Here is a 21,730-nt window from a genome sequence, read left to right as displayed (position 1 = left end):
GATGATGCTATCTGGCGAGAAGGTGCTGTCGATTACGATACTGGCGTGATAGATGCCAATGCCGATCCCGCAAATAGAGGCCAGGTAAAATTACTCAAATTTACCTTGTGGATGCCAGCGATAACTCCATCAATAATCGAGGAAGAAAAATTATTATCGTTCATGAACCAAGGCGGTAAATCTGTCATGTCATGGCTGACAACAACAACAGATTCCATAAATACCAATATTGATGGTGATTTTACCTGGCGTATTGCATCGCAGCAAGGTACCTCTGCACCTAGGCATATCTTTATTGCTTTTTTGCACACGCGAAGATATCATCAATTATACAGCCACATGATATTTGATCACGTTGGAGCAACAAACGTATCACTAAGGATAAATGGGCAGCAAGAGCCATCCGAGGAAATATCAATTGATTTCGCCAACTATTCGACAGCTCGCGTGTATCATCGCTTGCTAAGTTTCATGGGTCGCGATCAAAATATCGATACCGGATTGCAAATATCACAGCTAGATTTTAATAAACTTTATCCGATCTACTACTTTTCCCTGGAACATCTCGATCTGGTAAAACAATCTGTTGTCGATATCCATTTCAAAGCCAGAATTCTCACGGGAAATATTTTATATAAAGCAATCGCGATGATTCTCAGCGATAGAACAATGATCTTGGAAGGCATCAGTGGCAGAATGAGAGTCATCGATGCTCCTGTCGAGAAAATGTAACAAAACCTAGATTTTTCTAAATTTAGATTAAACGATTATTAATATGCCATACGAACACGTCAGCGTAACTCTGACCCCGGGTCAGATGAAAAAACTCCAAACAGCAACAGCAAAGCGATGCGGTGTGAAATTAACCCTGAAAAACGATCAAATTCAGGGCGGGCCTAACAAACTGTCGCTAACTAAAAATCAACGTGAACGTTTCACCAAAGCCAAATCAGCGAATTCCGGCGTTCATGTGAATCTTAGTATAGGTGCCATCAGAGACATGGTCAAAACGGGCGGAATTTTCCCTTTCCTAGCTGCTATTCCTGGATTATTATCCGGGGCTCTTCCGGCAATTGCAAAAGCGATAGGATTAGGTGCAGCCGGAGCTGTAGGCGACAAACTAGTACACAAAGTAATGGGAGGGCGATATGGTAAAAAAAAGGGAAGCGGCCTTTATCTAAGACGCCCCCCGTACGGATCCGGCCTAAGATTAGCACAGCCTATTCAAATTTAGATTTATTCAACGAAGCAAAAAATAAAAAAATAAAATTTTTCAGAGGCGTATTTATGCGGGATCAACTACCAGAAAAACCAAATTCCACCGAGACGGGAATAATAAATCTCGATTCAAGTACCGGTCCTGGCACACACTGGGTTGCCCACGCGATTAATCCTCGCGAAGTTGTTTACTTTGACTCGTACGGACTAGCTCCACCAAAAGAATTTATCGATTACGTGTCAAAGTTAAATATTCCAATTTGGTATTCGACACTTCCAACACAAACATTAATGGATCCGCCGATATGTGGTCCAGAATCAATTAACGTCCTCGACGCAATTTCAAAATCATCCGACCCGTATCATAGGATCGTATTTAAATACGCCATAGATAAATATCATGGTTGATATTTACGGTAGATCTCTCTACAGGAAGAAGGAGGTAGACGACGTTGATACATCAAAATTCGCCACCAGAGATGATATTAATAATCTTCTATCGCTGTCAGAAGTGGATCCTGGCGAAGTTGCTATTTTTCAGAGCCGCGAAGGGAGATTACAAACAAGCAACGTCAAAATAACTGATATAATCAAGCGAGACGAATATAACGATCATATCAATCAATTTACTCACCTATCAGATTCGGTATCAAAATCCATCGCTGATATCTCCGATTTTGTAGCGAAGTTGTCACTGAAGGCCAATATCGCGGATGTGGAAAAAAAAGACAACGAGCTATCAGCAACGTTGCTTCTGAAGGCCGATAAAACATTATACGACGATCTTCAGGACAGAGTGACAAAAAGACTTAACAGGCTAAATAACGATCTTAAAAAACTCGACGATACTTTAACTAAATTTAGTAAAAAAATCGAGGAAGATATAAAAACATCCGGCGATAATTTCTCCGCAGCACACGAATTAGCAAAGAAAAAAGTCGATCAAGCATCGCACGATGATCTTAGCGAAAAGGTAGGAAAAATCAACAGCGACATCACTAACGTTCTCGTCAATATTACCGAGATAAAAACCGTAATGAGTCAGAAAAGCGATAAAACATCACACGACGATCTCAGCGAGAAAACAAAAAAAATTAACGAGGATATTACTAAAATCAACGATGATATTAACGTGGTACGTGAATTGGCGCGTCAAAAGATCGACATCGGTGTACGACGGAGAAATTTGAGATTTTAACACGAAACTTAATGACGCAGCTACAAAAATTAGCGATATTAGCACAAAAATATCGTCAGTGAATCTTAAAAAACTAGCACGTATTATTATACCATCGGAGGTAGAAACAGAAAAAATTGATTGTTATGTGCCATTTGTGTTAATGAAACAAAAAAACAGATGGTTTCCCGAGAATAACACATTTAGTTTTACTTTTTCGATTGCTGGTGTATATAGAATATATTTTATCTCCCCGGTAAGATTCAAAGTAAAACCCAGAATTCGTGACTCTTATGAGTATCATCCCGGGTTTTTAATTCTTCCGATATACGAAAACTATACAGAAACGTTTACATTAGTACCGCCAGATAGAACGTTTCAGATGACAGTTGAATATATTGTAATTTTCGAATATTTATCCGAACTTCCACAATCAATTGATTGGGCAAGTTAACTAATAAATGACTGCATCGGACTACGGATACAATCAGGCGCGTTCATGGCAGGATTCGCTAAAAAAGCTCCTCGACGAATATCAAACAAAAATAAAAAAATATCAGCGCAGATTAGTTGCCATCGATGTTGCTGTGTACGCGGTAAGCGCAATAATTGCCGGCGCAGGTATAATCTTATCCGCGGCGACAACAATCGCGCCGATCATAGCAACGATAATAATATCATCGACAACAACAATCGCCGGTGTTCTCAATATTATCGCAAAAAAATATCCTCATGCACAAACGAAAAATTATCTCTGTACACGAGTAAACTATCCCAGGTCAACGAGGCGTATTCGAAATTATCATCGCTGCTTTCTGAGAGTCTCAACGACGGCGTTATATCCGATCTAGAATTTTCCATGATGGTAAATATCTATTCTGAGATTGAACAAATGAATATCAATAATGTCGGAACTAGCTCAAATCGTGACAAACACGACACCACCGATAACAACGCTGATATCGGCAAGCTCAACCAGGCCAGAATTTAGTATCGATTTTCCAACACCAATTAGCGTTAAAGAAATTGCGCTGTCACAGTTACGCGTCTATAACAGCTGGCCCAATGTTAGATCGAAATCATTCGGTAGATTATCGCCTAATAATTCTCTTGTTTTTGCCAATAAAAACCGTCCCGATGGAACTCCCGATTGGATCGTCGTTGGCATACCAACAGGCAGTTACGAAATTGAGCAACTAGATAAGGAATTTACCAGTAGAATATCAAACATAACCGGCGATGCTAAGCCAGGAATAAAAATATTAGCGCACGAACCAACGTTGTCGTCGATAATCGAGGTAAAATCGCCATATGTCGTTGATATTTACCAGTCATCGATTAGGACAGTGCTAGGTTGGCCCGAAATCACACCTCTGGCAAAACCAAAAAAACCAGATGTTTTTATTCCAGGTTGGCACGAGGAAGCTCCTCCAGAACTACTGGAGCCAAAAAAATCAGATTTTATCACCGACGAAGGATGGTACGGAACTATCAAACACAAGTCTCTAATCCACAATGCCATCAACATCATGAATATCCACAAATTTAACATAATGTTCGCTTTTACTTTTAGGGATGAAAGAATTCTCTCGTGGTTGGTTCTTCCCAAAATTCCCCCCGGCGTGAAAATCTTCGACGCTACTAACATTAACAGGACAATATTCCCCATAGAAGGCATCATGATAAGAAAAACCATCAACGAATTTAATCAAGAACATAAATTACATTTAAATTTATTGCGGGAATCCTTTCATGAATGCATCTTAAATAAATCAGGTTCATGCAGCGAAATTATCGGACGTGTGAAGATTTTAAATCAACTCGCGAATGATGTTGAATATTATCACGACATGTTCATTCGGGCGATAACCGATGATATATCAATTGCTGATTATGTTCTTCCTATTAGCAGCTTCACGTTGATCAGAAATTCAGGAGAAAAACAAAAATTCATGAGAGTATTTGGATTAACCGAGGAAACACTACCAAATTTCAAATTTCCCGATTATGATGTTGATAAAATGAGAAAATCTGTTACTGATACCATCGATGATTTATTTCCGAAATTACACGCCGTGTGGATTAAAAAAATACAATCAGAATCAATTCTCAAACACAATAATGATCAAACGGAAGGGGGACGGCATATCTCGCCGGGTATCGTCAATATAACGGAGGTTATCGCGATTTATCTTCACGCGGACGTCGTTGAAGGTAGCTATAACGCAGATGCGTCTGTGTCAGAGCAGGTGCAGCAGGGATTTATCTTATATTCGTTTTCACCTAGCGCCTCTCCGGGTTTTTTGATAATAAAAGAGCCAGTAAATCCGTTTTACCTGCGATGCCACAATCGATTATTATCGAAGATAAATTTCAAACTGACGGACCAGAATGGAAATTTGCTTGATATACGCGGGGAAACACTGAGTATCAATTTGTTGGTGAGATCGTAAAAAATAGAATCGAAGATTCTTAAGATTTTCAAAATCTGCCCGCCAGAGAAAAATGGCCAAAAAATAAATAAAAACCAGGAAATTTTTCAAAATTAGTAAATTTCTTAATTTTGATGGGGTAAATACCCGTCAAATTGAGTAATTTATATAATTTCGTAAATCTGTTGGGGTAAATACCCGTCAAATTGAGTAATTTATATAATTTTATGTTTTTGATGGGGTAAATACCCGTCAAAATTAAGAAAATTGTACAATTTCAGTAAATAAATTAATTTAGTAAATAAAAAAAAAAAAAATAAAAATCAGGGAAATTAAGAAATTTGTGTAATTTTATGTTTTTGATGGGGTAAATACCTGTCAAATTGTGTAATTTATATAATTTCGTGAATCTGCTGGGGTAAATACCCGTCAAATTGTGCAATTTATATAATTTCGTAAATTTGTTGGGGTAAATGGTAGTCAGAAACAAGAAAATTGCACAATTTCAGTAAAATAAATAAAAAAAAATAATAAAAATTAGAATCGGAGATTCTTGAAATTTTTTTTTTTTTTTTGTTGATAGAAATTTTTAAGAATCTTTGACTCTAATTTTACTCTCATCAACCAGCTTTTTTAGCTGCCTGACGCGCGAGCTGGTAATTTTTCTCGACTCGTATTCGTCTGATAAACTCGACCTTACTTTTTCTACCAGCGTCGATAATTTAACGAAATCCTCGATTTGATCATCGCTGACAGACGCAAGTGATTGATACATCGCAATCTGGATTTTCTTTATGAACTTGTATTCAGATGGTAGCGTGTACCTGTAATCGAGCTTTCCTTGGACGATCGTCTCAAATTCGGACCGGATTTTACCTGTGTCCAAATCTGAGGATAAATTTACATTTTTATTTTTTAAATCCTCGATGGCTTCGATGATGTTATTTATATTCTCCTCGTTCATTGATATTTATATTTGTAATCTTCAATTTAATTTTAGAAAATCCTGAGATTTTTAATCGGATATTATCGGAACATAATAAAATTCGAACCATGTACCAAATCAGTAGGAGAATGTCGCGTTTATTATTTTTTCTGTCGCACGTTGCACCGATGCTGGATTAATATCAAAATATTTTGCAGCAGCACTCATCGACGTGAATACAATTTCCTCGCTTGTTTCTCGATTTACTGATTTAACCGCCTTAGATGGTCGCCGTACGCCACCGGTATTACCAAATTTGGAATTTTCACTCAGAGTTACCGCGCGAAGATTGAATATCTTGTTGTTAAGCTTATCTCCGTCGATGTGGTCGATAACAAGACCGACTTTTATTGGTCCGTGAAAACATTCAAATACAAACTTATGACAAAAATAACTTGCACATCTTCGTTTTTTGTTTTTGTTAATGGTAAAAATAAGATAACCTGAATTACAAACCTTACCGACCCGATTCTTTGTTCTAATATTTCTAACGATACCATCGGACGACGCCTCGTATCCAGTGATCGTTGGGTGAGATTTAAACTCGTGTGTCATTGTTGATTCAGGAATCTCTGATTTCAGGCTCATATATGATAATCTATATGTCTAAATCGTTATTAGCTTGAAATCGATTAATATAATCTTCTTCGCATGTTATCACGGACGAGGATTTTTTTTCGTAATACCGACGCAATTCTCGATAATTCTTTCCTCCACAAGCCAAACACAACCGAGTTTTCCCTTGCGTGCCAACTTGACAAACTAAACATCGCTGTGGTCCTTTGCTACCACGCCGAATTGCATGTATGTGAGCGCCGCAATAATCGCCTCTGCAGGATTTGTCACAATTATTTGTTGAACCGATTAGTATCCATTTGCAATGCATTATAATTTAAACATATGTCTAAAATATAATCATGGACGCATTTGATCTTGATGAGGCAGAATATATTATACCTGAAGTTGATCGGGCGAAGAAAGAGTTCTTCGATGATGGAGCGATTCACACTTGGTCGACATGGAAAACAAATTCCATCGATGCCACGATGAACCTGGAACGAGCCAAAAAAATAATCGAGCACATAAAAACCGAACACAAGGAAGAGCGATTTATCTTTGGAATAAAATTTATCGCACAAATGCCCGATGATACTTGGATTATTCGTGATAAACGAGATCCAGTGCGTGGTGGTAAGAAAAACGTTGTCCTCGATAAGAATTCTAAACCAGGATTGTTACTGGGAATCGATGGCCCTTATTATGCTAGATCTTATCCAGCCAGCGCTGTTGTTTATGGAATTTATCGGCTAAATAACAACCCGGATGTGAAAAATCTACCTGCGATGAAAGAATCACCGATGATAAATTGCGTGGCTGAGCGTGTTATCGAACATATGAAAAACGCTCGACGTGGATCTGGTTTGACACAATTAAGGCTAGATAAAATTAACGCGTGGGCAAGTACCGTTGCTGATGGTGCGTCGGTGGACGACGTAGCTGTGTTGAGCAAAAATCTTAAATTTCCAATCATAGTGAAAACGTTATCGGGAGAAATATTATACTCGTCGCCGTATAGATCCCGAGGAGCACCAATCGAGATTGTCGATCACAATTCCCACGCGTGGTCGCAATCGGTGATGATATTTCCGCGGGATCGTATTGTCAAATTTTATCCTATAGATGCGGAGAATAATAATTCCGATTCCATGTTCAGATTTATCAAAAAATTAAGCGCGTCTGATCCAATATCGATATGGTTATTTTCGAGTGAAGAAAGATACGATCAATTTATTTTGCCATGCGGTGATATTTACAGGGATGAAATATTACACGAGTCAATGAAAAAACTTGCGGTGAAATATTCGTCGAATCCCGATCAGTTACTAACGAATTGCTTTACAGTTCCGTCTGTGGCCGCTCATGCCGCTAGAGAGAAAAACTCGTGGAAGCCTACGAGGAACGAATATCTCGCTGATATTGAACTTAGTTGTATCGAATACGGCCATGGTGGATTGTGGAATACCAAGTACGATTTCGAAGATATGATCTCTGTTGACATGAGCGCGTGTTATCCTGGAAGTTTTCTTGGATATGGCGATTGTGCAGATTATTTTGCTAAATTCGGCCATCCATCCAGCGAAATGACAAGAGTAGCGATTAACGGACCGTTGCCTGATTTTGTCATGACCGGATTCGCTTGTGTAATGTCGTTCAAATTTACTGAAAATTTACATAAAATTTGCTACATTTGGTTCGGAAGGCATTTATCTCAACGCCGTTGGGTTCCTACGGTGTTATTGAGATATATGCTAGATTCATCGATGTTAGTGTCGTTGACGGTGAGCGAGGCGATTATATCCTACAGAAAACAGACCAATGTGTGGCTACCGAAAGACTGTGATAACGCGAAAGATATCGGAAGAAAAATAATTGGTAAATTTACTCAAGGTGGATCCGTTGATCACAAACATCGACACGCTAGGTTGTTTATCAACGATGCGGAGATGGATTTTATAATCGCCGATACGGTATCACGAGGAATATTTTGTAACAGAGAGAATATTATTATTGATGGAGCGAAGTTAGGTACCGTAATTAGCTATCTCGATGGAGAATCAGCGCAATATATACATCTGCGATCGTCGATGCTCGCCTATGTAAGTATAAATTTGCTATCGATGATAAACAAATTTTCTGATATCGCAGTAAGGGTCGCGACTGATTCGTTTTATATCGATAAAAAATACCAAGATAGGCTGGAAAATTTAATTACCGATGGTAGCTCATGGGGAACCTGGAGGATAAAAAATGAAGATATCCTAGATTATTGTGAAGATGCCGATGTCGAAGATTGCAATGAATTTCATCAAGGTAAATTTGGAGAAATATCGGCAGCCGCATCTGCGTTTGACCCAATTTCACGCAGCAAATTCGTTTACCTAAATGGACCTGGTGGTAGTGGTAAAACAACGCGAGTGATAAATTTATTTGCAAATTCTGACATGATTGTATTAACTCCGACACATAGATTAGCGCGAGAAATAAGGCAGCGTGGTGTTAATTCTTGCACGTATCACAGTTATTTCAAATACAGTGGTGGATCATGGGACTCGGTGCGTATGGGAGACAAATATATCAACAAGATTATAATCTTCGAAGAGATTTGTACGGTAAATTTAGATATATTAAAATCGATATTAACTTGGCTGGGAGAGAAAAACACCGCCGTGATAATGTGCGGCGATCATGGCCAACCTAACCCGATTGATGGTGAATCGCCTCACGAATGGCTCAGAAGTTTCGTTGACTATTACGAGGAAATCGACGCTGATTATAGATCGACAGATATTTTGTTGACCGAGTTTAAAAAATTAATTCGATTACAACCAAACAAGATTCAATGTGACGTCATGAGGAAAATAATTGACGAGACTCCGATGAGCGATTTTCTAAATTTGTGGCATCCTGATCATCTGATCGTTGCTAGTAGGAAAATTATTCATGATATTATTCAGGAAATGTTATTCAAGCTGCATTGTGAGAAATTTCCAACGCTGCAGGTACCGTTATGCTATAGGCCCACTGATACTAGGCGATAAAATATTAGTGTTACTTTGCCATGCGGAGAAGAAAGAAACTTGGTCCTGAATGATATTATCTTCGTTGATATTAATCTTGTTAATGATGCGTTAAATGCAGAAAAATCACCGTGGAAATTAGGTTACGCAACAACAATACACTCGTCGCAAGGATTGACCGTAGATGGCCAAGTTTGGATCGTCGATGATAGAATTTCTTGGTCAAATTTGGTATATTTGGCCGTGTCGAGAGTAAGAAAATTATCTCAACTAGGACGAATTCGAGTAAACTACATAAGTGACGCTGGCGGTAGTTGAGTATCTTCTGGTACTATTTGTAATTCTTCTTTGGTAAATCCGCGTTGAGGCGCTAACGAATCTAGAATATAAATCGCTGGTCTTCCTGACGATCTTGTCACGGCGGATATTTTGTGTGTTGTAACGCTCCAGGTTGGGTCGGTTGCTCTTTTTCTTCCTCCTTCGGCCTCACCTTCTTTATATAAATACCTGACTGTGACGCTACCTAGTACAGGCTGAATTGTGGAATCTCGTTTTAGGGGTATATTCGATTTTGTGATTGCAATTGCAGGTTTCATTGCTATTGTTCGAGTTGTCTCGTTATTTAACGCGTTAATCACATGAGGCAATCTTGATACCCAATCGTGAGACCGATTATCCTGAATAAATTCACGCGCGTATTGGTATCCGAATAATCGTTCTGCGAGCGTTTTATTGAATCTTTCGACGATAGCTTGATTGTGATGAACACCTACAATACCGCGACGGATTTTCACATTATTTTTTTTCATCAATGAAGTAACCGCGCCAAGAAATTCTCGACCTGGATCAACCTGGAGAAGATTTGGCCATGTTAACGGGGATCGGGAATAAATTTCGCTAAACGCCTTAGCGATCTCCATTGCTGTTTTATTCGATAATGGCTCTGCTTCTTTATATCTGCTAGCGATATCAACGATTGTCAAAACGTATTTATATGTGGCTCCGTCGACGGTATCGTGAGGAAGAAACATAAGATCCGCTTGATGGACCTCATTAGGGACACTGACGGTGAAACTTGCGTATGGTATTTTTTTAGGTGGAGGAAGATATATTTGCCAAATTGCCTGTTTTGATAACCACAATTTAGCGACGGATGATTTTACTTTAGTGGCTTTAGCGAGTTTGGCAATCGCTGATTTTCCTCGCCAAAATCCTCGCGGAGAATAATATATCTGCTCCATATTATTTACCAGCGCCGAATACTAATTTGCCTTTCATCGCGCCTTTTACCAGCCAAGTTGCCAATTTTTCTTTGAAATTTTTATTAGGAATCGCGTCTAATGCGTGAATTAGCTTGATATCAGCAAGATGTCTCTGTTGTAAATCTCCGCTGCGATATGCGAGATCGTGATAGTAATGAGCTTTATCGATTGCGTTTACCGGATCTTCACCTTGCTTTGGTTGGTCATTATCGTCAAGTCTGATATCGAGTCTCGTTCCGGGTCCACAATAATTGTACCCTGGTAGATGCTTCTCTCCGGGATATTTTGCCCAGGGGGTTCCAGGTAGATTTGTCAAGGAGGCTGCGATATCTCCTCCGGTTCTTCTACTTTTTTTTTTACAAATCTGAACTTGCATGTCTTACAAACTTCGCATTCTCCTGCAATTGCGTTCCTGTTGTTGCGTGTGACAATTTCGGTTGGATTTATCGTAGCTGTGTGCTTGCGGCACTTAACACAATATAGATCCATGTATTCTAGTAACATGAATGTAATTGATTTTTCAGCCACGAAACGACGCGAGCAGGTGAAACATCACGCGGTATTACCGAATTCGATTAGAATGATAATCATTGGACCATCGGGATCTGGTAAAACGCAATTGTTATTGAATTTGATCATGCGATGGCTAAAATGGGACAAGTTGTATTTGGTTGCACCATCCGTGGACGATCAACGTTGTTATCAAGTGTTAAAGGAATTTAGCGACAATACCGACGAAGGCACAATCAAATTCATCACAGACATCAATGAAGCTCCAACCGTGGAGAATTTGGACGGTGATATTAATAATCTTGTTGTTTTCGATGACGTTATGCTGGACAAGCAGACCAACCCGGCTAGGATATTCTCGCGTGGCAGACACAAGAACACCGATGTTATTTACGTAACACAGAGATATACGCAGATTCCCAAGGTGATTAGGGACAATTGTAATATTTTATCGGTGTTCAATGGCGTAGACACGCACACGTTGAGAAATATCCATCAGACCTGGTGCAACGGTGACATGGATATAAATAAATTTAAAAATTTGTTCAGCCGCGCTCAGGCAACACCGCATGGTTTCATCACGATAAATCTTCATGATCCACGAAGTCGGTATCGAATTGGTCTCGATCAAATTTATTCATGAGAAAGCAGTCCAACCATGCAACAAAAAAATTAACACAAAAAATTATTCCCTGACTTTTATTTTTTCCTGTCCTGGACGCTATATTTACTAACACACCGGCGCGACCACCCGATGCACTCGGTCTGAAATGCATGAAAATTAGCTTCCGTAGAAGGCCGTAAAAATGAAATCCGAGGCTTCTACGGAGAAAGTTCGCGTAGGAAGGTTTATTTTGGCTGGAAACGCTGGTCTGTTCAACTTCCCTGCTGCTTTCCTCCAGTCAGCAGTAGAGCACCCAACTCATAACAGATGATATGTTCACTCTAACAGCTAGTTATGGGGTCATAAGCCTCCTGTTGGGCCGGAATTGTAAGCAATATAATAATAAAATGTAATGTATTACTGCTATTGTAAGGTAGTTTTAAGGAGTGAAACTAATTTTACTTATGTAATACATATCTGTTATTATTATGAAATTCCCTCCTCCCTCCCCAGTTCAGTGTCCATGCAGACCCAGTCCAAGTCAAATTACAATTGAATTATGGAAGTGACTAGTTCCTCAGACTTGAACTCATTTAGTTTTATTCTAGGCTGCCTATTACTAATTGGAAAAGGAACTTAGCTTTAAATAAAGTGTAAACAGCAAAATAATAACATATAGCAGTTTTACTAATCTACTACATTTTTTCTGTGCATTATACAGGGAGATGGAATGGGTTTTTCTTATTCTTTATCTTTACTCTTAACTTACTCTTTAGTTTAACTCTTACTGTATTCCTGTCATTTTTTTGCATAATATTTGTAATTGACACATAAACTTTAATAACTGTTTACACATTTTACTGCATTAACCCTCCCATCCGCCCCCACCCACCTCCTGCCATCAGGCATGTTAATGTTCACCTCTGCGAATATGGGGTTAGCCTCACCCTCCAACATTGACATCTGCACTGATAAAAGCTATGTATGTGTGCACCCTCACTCAATGTCAGCCATTCTTCCTAGGTCATAGTCAACAGATTTTAGTTGGTTTCATAGCACTGACCCCCAGGGGAGGGGGAAAATTGGTACAGACATGTACATTACTTGTATATTCTTTATTAGGCTTTGCATTTAGATAAGACTTCTTGCACACTGTATAAATGGCTGTTATACCTGGAATCATATACACTGTATAAATACTATTATACCTGGAATCATATACACTGTATAAATACTGTTATACTTGGAATCATATACATTGTATAAGTACTGTTATACTTGGAATCATATACACTGTATAAATACTGTTATACCTGGAATCATATACACTGTATAAATACTGTTATACTTGGAATCATATACACTGTATAAATACTGTTGTACCTGGAATCATATACACTGTATAAATGCTGTTATACTTGGAATCATGGAGACTGTGTAAATGCTGTTATACCTGGAATCATGGAGATTGTATAAATGCTGTTATACCTGGAATCATATACATTGTATAAATACTGTTATACTTAGAATCATGCACACTGTATAAATACTGTTATACTTGGAATCATGGAGATTGTATAAATGCTGTTATAACTGGAATCATGGAGATTGTATACATGCTGTTATACCTGGAATCATATACACTGTATAAATAATGTTATACATGTAATCATGCACATTATATAAATACTGTTATACTTGGAATCATAAACACTGCATAAATACTGTTATACCTGTAATCATGCACACTATATAAATACTGTTATACTTGGAATCATGGAGATTGTATAAATACTGTTATACCTGGAATCATATACACTTTATAAATACTGTTATACTTGGAATCATGGAGACTGTATTAATGCTGTTATACCTGGAATCATATACACTATAAATACTGTTATACTTGGAATCATGGAGAATGTATAAATACTGTTATACTTGGAATCATGGAGAATGTATACATACTGTTATAACTGGAATCATGCACACGGTATAAATATTGTTATACTTGGAATCATGCACACAGTATAAATACTGTTATACCTGTAATCATGCACACTGTATAAATACTGTTATACTTGGAATCATGGAGACTGTATAAATAATGTTATACCTGGAATCATGCACACTGTATAAATACTGTTATACTTGGAATCATGGAGATTGTATAAATGCTGTTATACCTGGAGTCATATACACTGTATAAATACTGTTATACCTGGAATCATGCACACAGTATAAATACTGTTATACTTGGAATCATGGAGATTGTATAAATGCTGTTATACCTGGAATCATGGAGAATGTATAAATACTGTTATACCTGGAATCATGGAGACTGTGTAAATGCTGTTATACCTGGAATCATGGAGATTGTATAAATGCTGTTATACCTGGAGTCATATACACTGTATAAATACTGTTATACTTGGAATCATGGAGAATGTATAAATGATAACCACACGATGCTGGCATGTTATGTGCCTTTATAGAATCATAAAACTTTATGAGTGGATGCACCTTGATAAGTTCTATTTCCATTTTACCATAAGAAGTTTCTGTGACCAATGTTTAATGCTCAGTGTCTTTGTTCACATTCTTAGTAAAAGTTAATTGTTTAAGTGCTGTTGATATTCCAGTTTTGGAAACTTGATAATTGGATGTATCTTGTTTCTATAGTACTCTGAAAACCAAAAAAGGTCATTGTGACATACATTTTATACTTTATGAACATGAGTTAAGAATTTGTGTTTACAGTGACATTAATTGAACCATGCATGACATATGCACATCCTACACAACTTAGAAGGCCCTTTGGAAGTAGGAATCAACTAGTTTTATTCATTGATTAACTTTACATTGTACATTGTGGTATGTTACCCACAGCATATTAACTGTGTATTTTACATGTGATTGAGTATAGGAATTAGGTCAATGGACTTGGATCATGCCTGAATTTCACCAACAGAAGTAAAGGCTTGACTTAAATTTTAAGTCCTAGTAATATGATTGTCTGAAATTTAAGTTACTGTAAAATAAAATTAATCAATGAAATGTCTTAAATCTGGACATAACTTAAGACTTACAGTGGTGAAATTGGAGCCTGATGGAATTTACATTGTATATATGCATTTAAATACTGGTGTTCTTTGTTACAGGATGTAAAGTTGATGGATCTACCTAAAGATTCTCGACTTGGAAAAGATTTGGAAGCTTTTGCAAAGAAGCATAACAGGGAGGTAAGAAATAACATTATTTTGTATCACCTCTTGGTGAGAAAAATGCAAGACACAGCTAACATTATATTATCTACTAGAAACAGAAGTCCTGGCATCAACTTAATGTTAGTTTTTGTGCAAGCTCAGAAATCTTCGAATAGTGTGTTCAGTTGTTCACATACCTTTAATTATCATATGTAGTGAGACAGTATCATATTCAACTGAATTTTCATTATCATAATATTTTGTTTTGCTGGTTTCTCACCTTTTTTGTCATTAATAAACAAGAATGTATTGCTGTTAGACTGTGTCTGACCACATGTCTCACATCATTCATTATTGTCGTCAGTTTTATAAAGGCAGTTAAAGTATTGATAATGTTGAACTGTGTTTGCCTACAGGTCTCCTACAGTTTATAGATACTATTATAATCAACACTTCTGATTATTTTGTCTTGTTTTCAGTCATTTTCTGTTTGCAGCACTTTGTCACAAAACTGGGGCAAATGTGGGCATTCAATAGCCCCAAAGGAATGGCATCCAATCTACTTTGCTTGTGCTATGGTCAGATGAGAGTTGTTTAACATTTTGCAAGGGCCAGGAGTTTGTTAGTGGGTATGAAGGGTGGTGATTCACACACATGCACATGCACACAAACACACACACTGGTCTCTGCATATAGCTGCTGGGTATCCCTCCACCCTGCTTGGCCTCTTAAGCTTCCCACCATAGATGCTGCAGCATCACAGTTGGGCACTTTCATGGGAAATGAACCCTCCTTCCAGTTAAGACACTGGAGGCAATCTTTACTCAGCAGCATACTTTAGACTAATGAAGGAGGAATCATGGTTTCAGGACTGCCTGGCATGCTTATCCATGGCCCTGGTACTGTCTATGAAGCCACTCTATCTTAGCAGGGATGCTGCTCTGAACACTTCAAAAAATGTTCAGTAAGAAGTTTATTTGGTCTTCTTCATTGAAGGCAGATACCCTCTTGAGAGGTCTCATTCCATCTGTGGCATATCAAGACCTGAGTGACCAAAGCACAGGTTCCTCAGCTTCAGGCCCATCAAAACCAGCCAGGAAATGCATCTTGGTTGCCCCCAGGAGCCATCTGTGAAATTTTTTAAAGGGATGTAGGCCCAGTCCAGTAAGCAGCCCCAATTTAAACCTTCATGCCCTTCACTTGCTAGATGGTGTGACCAGAAAGGCCTGGGGAGGATGTTGGTGGCTTTATTTCTGGGAATATCATTGTCTGGCAAGGACCTACATGCTTTCCCACCAGTCAGATCTGATATGGTTAAGGGAAGAGATGCACACCATTCTTCAGAATGGTGATGTAGAGGGGTTTAAATGGCCAGTCTTCTGCCTTCTGCTCCTGAATTTTCCTGACATCAAAACAATGCAGAAAGTTTCAGCTGATCATTGACTTTACTGTCTTAAAGAAGATTTTCCAGGAGAAACTGTTCAAGATGGACACCACAGCCTCAGTCAGGAATGCCATAAGGTCCAGCAGCCATGTGGTCTCCATTGACCTCAAGATGTGTGCCTTTCATTCCACTTGTTCCTCTTCATGCAAAGTACCTTTAGTACCTTTAGTTTTTGTCATGACTGGGAGATTTTCCAGTTTTAGACTCTGCCATATGTCTCTGTACCCAGAGACTTTACCAGAGTAATGGGAGTAGTCGCTGCCCACCTATGTTCACTGGGAATCACTATCTTTCAGTATTTTGATGACTGGTTGATCAACAATTGCCTTTTTAAGTCCCTCGGATAAGATCTATTCCTCTGATGGTCCTTAGTTACCTGGTTGGATTTCATCCTAAATGTAGAGAAATCTGAGCTAGTTCTGTTGCAGGATTTCATTTATATGGGGATCAGTTTCCTCATAGATGGGGTTTTCCATGTACTGTTGGGCAGAAAAGACAGAATCCTGGCCCTTTTGGAGATGCTAAGAGCCAGGACTTCTTTGTAGGCTCACCTGTATCTATCTCTTCTGGGGACCATAAACTCTGTGGTGGACATGTTTACACATGCACCCCTTCCAGTCCCACCTCCTGGTGAACTGGACGTCCACAGGGCTTCCCTGACAGCTTGGATTTCTCTAGGATCTTTATTTCACCACAACTTGTGAGTTTTTGGGCAAATCAGGACTGGTTTCTGAATGGAGTCCCCATGCTTTCCCTCTAATTCCACCAATATCTCTGTGTGTCCGATTCAGGTAGGGACACTCACTTGGAGCTGGAAGGATTAGTTCTTCAGGTTTCATGGTCCATGGAAGAATCTAGCCTGTACATCAACAATTAGGAAATGATGGTAATATCTTTAGCCCTACATGAGTATGTCAATCACGCAAGGACTCACTGTTGTCTGATGGTCTCCTGCAACAACAAATCGGTGGTGGCATATCGCAGGCAACCAGGATGCACATTTGCTCCTTCTCAATGCATGGAGGTTTGGAAACTCCTTTACCAGGCAGCCTTAGAGGTGGTCAGCTTTTGAGTTTTGTATATTCCTGGCAAGAAGACTGTTATGAAAGCTGCATTTTGTTGGTGAAACACAACCTTCCTCTTCTATTTCAATCATTCTTTGGTGTACCAAAGCAAAGACACATTTTCTTTAGAATCCATAGACATGCTGCTAAAAGTGGCACAAGTAAATACCAACTTAAAGTTATGGACATATTTTATGTTAAGGGTGAATAATATTATTTCTATACCAGTTTTGAGACAATCAGCCTCCTACTGCATTGGCACAGTCAGCAATGACAAGTAATATATTTCTGCTATTAAAATGTATCAGCCAGTGAGCTATATATTTACAGTGATCATAGGACATGTGTGTTATTGATTACATACATACATAAACTTATCGTCTGTTCTGATGTCATTCTCATTCTTGACAAGATAACCCAAATACTTCCAAATAGGTGACCTCCTTCTAATTCAGCCTTTTCAGGTTGCTCCATGTGATAGGATGCATGGCTCATCATGTGTATCAGTGCCATTTATTTTGCAGTGATAATGAATGACAAGTATCTTACTGACTAGTGTTAATTAGTTACCTTTAGCATTATCCTGCAACATAAGCTCCTCACACAGAGAAAAACTTGTCACTTTCATGCAAAGATCTTGCAGCTAAAATAAATCTGCAGAAACTATTACCAGTTCCATGTCATTGCGAACTTGCATGTTGTATACAGTATAAATGTACCAACTTTTTTTACCTCTGCGAGTATCCACATCACAACCATGATTCTTATGATGTTTATTAGGCTGTCTGTTTACTAAAAATGGCATTTCTTTAACATTGCTGTTATTTACATTTTCTTTTAAAAGTTAAAAAATGTTTGCGCAGATAGATCAGTGTTGGGTTTGAAATTTGTAAGGCTTAAATAGATTAAATAATCCACAGCCAGATACACCACTCCCTCAATAACTCCCGTGCATTGGGGTCCAAAAGCATAGACTGCACTATAAGTGAGGGTACGAGGTGTAGAGGGACATCCATAACAATATGAAATGATACCATCCTTGCTGGACATCAAGAAGATGGGGGGGGGGGGGCAACTGGTCTGTTTAATGGCTGAATACTTGTTTTAAAATTGCATTGGAAATAATTGTCAATAAAGCACTGTTTCTAAGTTATTTGTTTTTATGTAAATCTGACCTTTATTTTCATTATGCCCAATCGCTCACATAATTCCAACTGGTTTCACCAACCGTCATGTGTACACGAAAACATTGTGTATTTCATTACTGCTTTATGTTGTTGTTGAGTAGCCTGGTTCCCTTAACCATATATTCCCTGCTTTGCTCTCTACTCTAGTGGAATGCAATAAAATACTAAGCACGGAACCAGATTAGCTATTGATTCAAACTTTGTCATCAGGTATTCACTTGGTTGTCTTGCTATCTTTGGTCACATTTTGTGAATGAGTATGCTAGTTTAAGGTAGTTTAATTAGATTACACTCATCCTAAACAATTGTATCAGTGTTCGATTGATCACTTGAAATGAGTTGACCAACACTCGACCAGGTCCACTAGCTCTTACACAGGTTGGATTTGCATGCCTTTTAGCTTTTCATTTATTCCACCCCCTGCTTTTTATACAAAAGTCTAATTAATGTGGTAATACAAGGTGGTCAGCATAAAATTCATTGCAACAATACAACAAATATTTTGTTGCCTAGTGGTATAAAGCGCTCTCCGTTACGGATCACTGCCATCTCACATCTGTCTGCGTGGGTTCGAGTCTTGGATTCAGCCAATGTGGGTATGTGAGAAAGCTTGCCAGTAGCTTCTTGTGGGTCAGTGGTTCTTTCCAGGGTTTTCCCAGGTTCTTCCTCCACCATTAATACTGGCCACCATGTATAGCCTATCGTGGCTGAAAAATGGCATTAAACCCAACGACAACAACAACAATAAATACGCAAAGTAGGTATCAAAACACCATCAGCACTTAGGTTCTCACAAAAACGGTTGTAGACATAGCTGTTGCGGTAGATTGACATAGTTCATGTTTGAATACAACAGAGCACATTGTGTTTACAATCATTACACTTAAACCAAACTCAAAGATGTAACTAAAACACCCATTTTGCTTGGTAACATACTCATTTAATTGGTATATTTATTATAGTACGGCCTCAAGTGTGCATTAGTGACATTATCAATATTTCATTGCATACTGTTATTTACGGTGTACCAAGAATGCTGTTTGGAAAGAAATCTTAATAAAATACATGCCATCATATTAAAAGTTGATAATTTCATAATGTTAAATCAGATTTCCAGTCATGTCAACCGTTTTTTTATGCTAAAATGAGCAATATATCAAGGTTTCAATTGCCAATTTTGAATATGATTTTCTTCATGTTCAACGAATAGGGGTAAAAAAAATTGTACTTTATAGATAAAGAAATGGGATCCACTACTGACCCTGTGTTTTAATTGGGTTTGCAAGTTCTCAGGGCACGAGTTATTGAGGTATTTGTGTAGTAATTTTACCAGGTAAATCTTTCAAGGACCAGAGGTGGGGTATAATTTATAATGGACTGTAGCAAGAGTATAGAGTTGATCCAAATGCAGAAGCAGAGATAACTAATAACTGAATCACTCACACAGTCCTTCCTGTAAATAAAAAAATCAACAGCTCACTCTGATGAAATGTCAGTTTTAAAAATAAAATGGCAAGCGACTACTAATTATTCTCAACAGTTTAAGATCAAAGTAACTTACATAAGGTCAGTATTATTTTGCATGGATTCTTCACATTTTATATGAACATGTGTATTGAACTGTTACAATTATTGATGTATTGATTCTTCACATTTTATATGAACATGTTTATTGAACTGTTACAATTATTGATGTATTGATGATGAATCATTTCAACCTTAATAACAAGTCAAAATGGATTTTCCCGGATTCATCTTCCACCAGTCCAACTGGTCTCCAAGTATAGCTTATCATATGCTGTAAAATGGCATTAAACCAACAGCAGCACAGACACAACTCATCTTGTATTCTCGAAACATTTTGAGCAATGCACTGTAAAGCTTAAAATCAAAACCATGAAAATCATATCCTGTTTTTAAGGTACATTTGTCCTGTTAAAATTTAGCATGGAAGTTGATGAATATATTAGAAAATATCGCTAACTTTAAGATTCTAACCGTTCTGATAATAGTTGGTCATCCATTTTGTCAAAAAGCTGCGTAAATTTCGAGTATGGTTTTTTGAAAATATTCAGAATAAGTTAGAAGGCTACATTTGTATATTTTGAGTATGAATGACTTTAAAATGTTCTGAATAATTGAATAGTTGCACTTTAATTTTTCCAGCAGAATTTCTCAGTAACATTTGTGTCTCAAAATAATTAAATATTCTGTCGCGGGGGCTTTGTATAATGTTGCTGACACCATCACATATAAGGTTATCTCATTAATTTGCTCGGAAAACAATGATTAAATTCCTTATTGTAATAACTGACTATGAGTACAGTGCTTTGACTGAAAAGGAGTGAAGGGTATCTCTCTTTTATGCCCCTTTGGCTACCCCAGTGCCCTTAATGCACTCCCTCAACACCTTTTCTCAAGGTCGAAAAGATCTTCCATTAAACCTGTTTTATGTATCAATGGGTTTTTATAGTTTTAGGTTTATTTAATAAATGATGCAATAGTAAATGTTTTTTTTTAATTTAAGGAATTAGATGATTTCCTTAATCCTATGTAAGCATCAAGTAATTTTGATTGAACTTGCATTGAGAAAGAATGTCCTTCATTTGAAAGGTATGTTTTTTGCCCAACTTGATTCTTAGTTGGAGCATTGCTTTATGATCAAAAAAGCTTGTTAATTTGCATTATCCAGAAATAGGTATTTGTTTAATGACCATATTTTTTATTTTCAGCCTGTTATATACATGGAGATGCAGTTTCCTGGAGATTACCCTATGAGTCCTCCATTTGTAAGAGTTATCCGGCCAAGGTTTAAGTTCTTGACAGGTATGATTGTATAGTCGAGAGTTATCTGACCAAGGTCTCAGTTCTTGACATGTATGGCTGTATAGTAGAGAATTATCTAACCAAGGTTTAAAATATTGACAGGTCTGGATGTCTGGCAGAGAGTTACCTTACCATGATTTCAGTTATTGACAGGTATGGTAGATGGTCTTAGCTTTTTTATTTACCTATATCAAGGCTATAATGTAATTATTTGTTCGAAAAGTATCAGTTCACAAG

General features: G+C 37.9%; 1 protein-coding gene across 2 annotated transcripts in view; it reads left to right on the top strand.

Moving 5' to 3' along the window:
• The window catches only part of LOC149780704 (ubiquitin-conjugating enzyme E2 Q1-like), a 59,536-nt gene that overhangs the window by 21,822 nt on the left and 15,984 nt on the right, over positions 1–21,730 (top strand). For both annotated transcript variants that reach the window (XM_089937743.1, XM_089937742.1), the window contains exons 6-7: positions 14,928–15,008; positions 21,400–21,493. In XM_089937743.1, coding sequence (XP_089793869.1) covers positions 14,928–15,008; positions 21,400–21,493 — 175 coding nt within the window. The remainder of the gene's footprint in view (positions 1–14,927; positions 15,009–21,399; positions 21,494–21,730) is intronic.

Source organism: Sinohyriopsis cumingii, chromosome 16 (assembly GCF_028554795.1).
Source record: "Sinohyriopsis cumingii isolate HCF-2022 chromosome 16, ASM2855479v2, whole genome shotgun sequence".
Classification (NCBI taxonomy): Eukaryota; Metazoa; Mollusca; class Bivalvia; order Unionida; family Unionidae; genus Sinohyriopsis; species Sinohyriopsis cumingii.
This window is presented reverse-complemented; position numbering and strand designations above follow the sequence as displayed.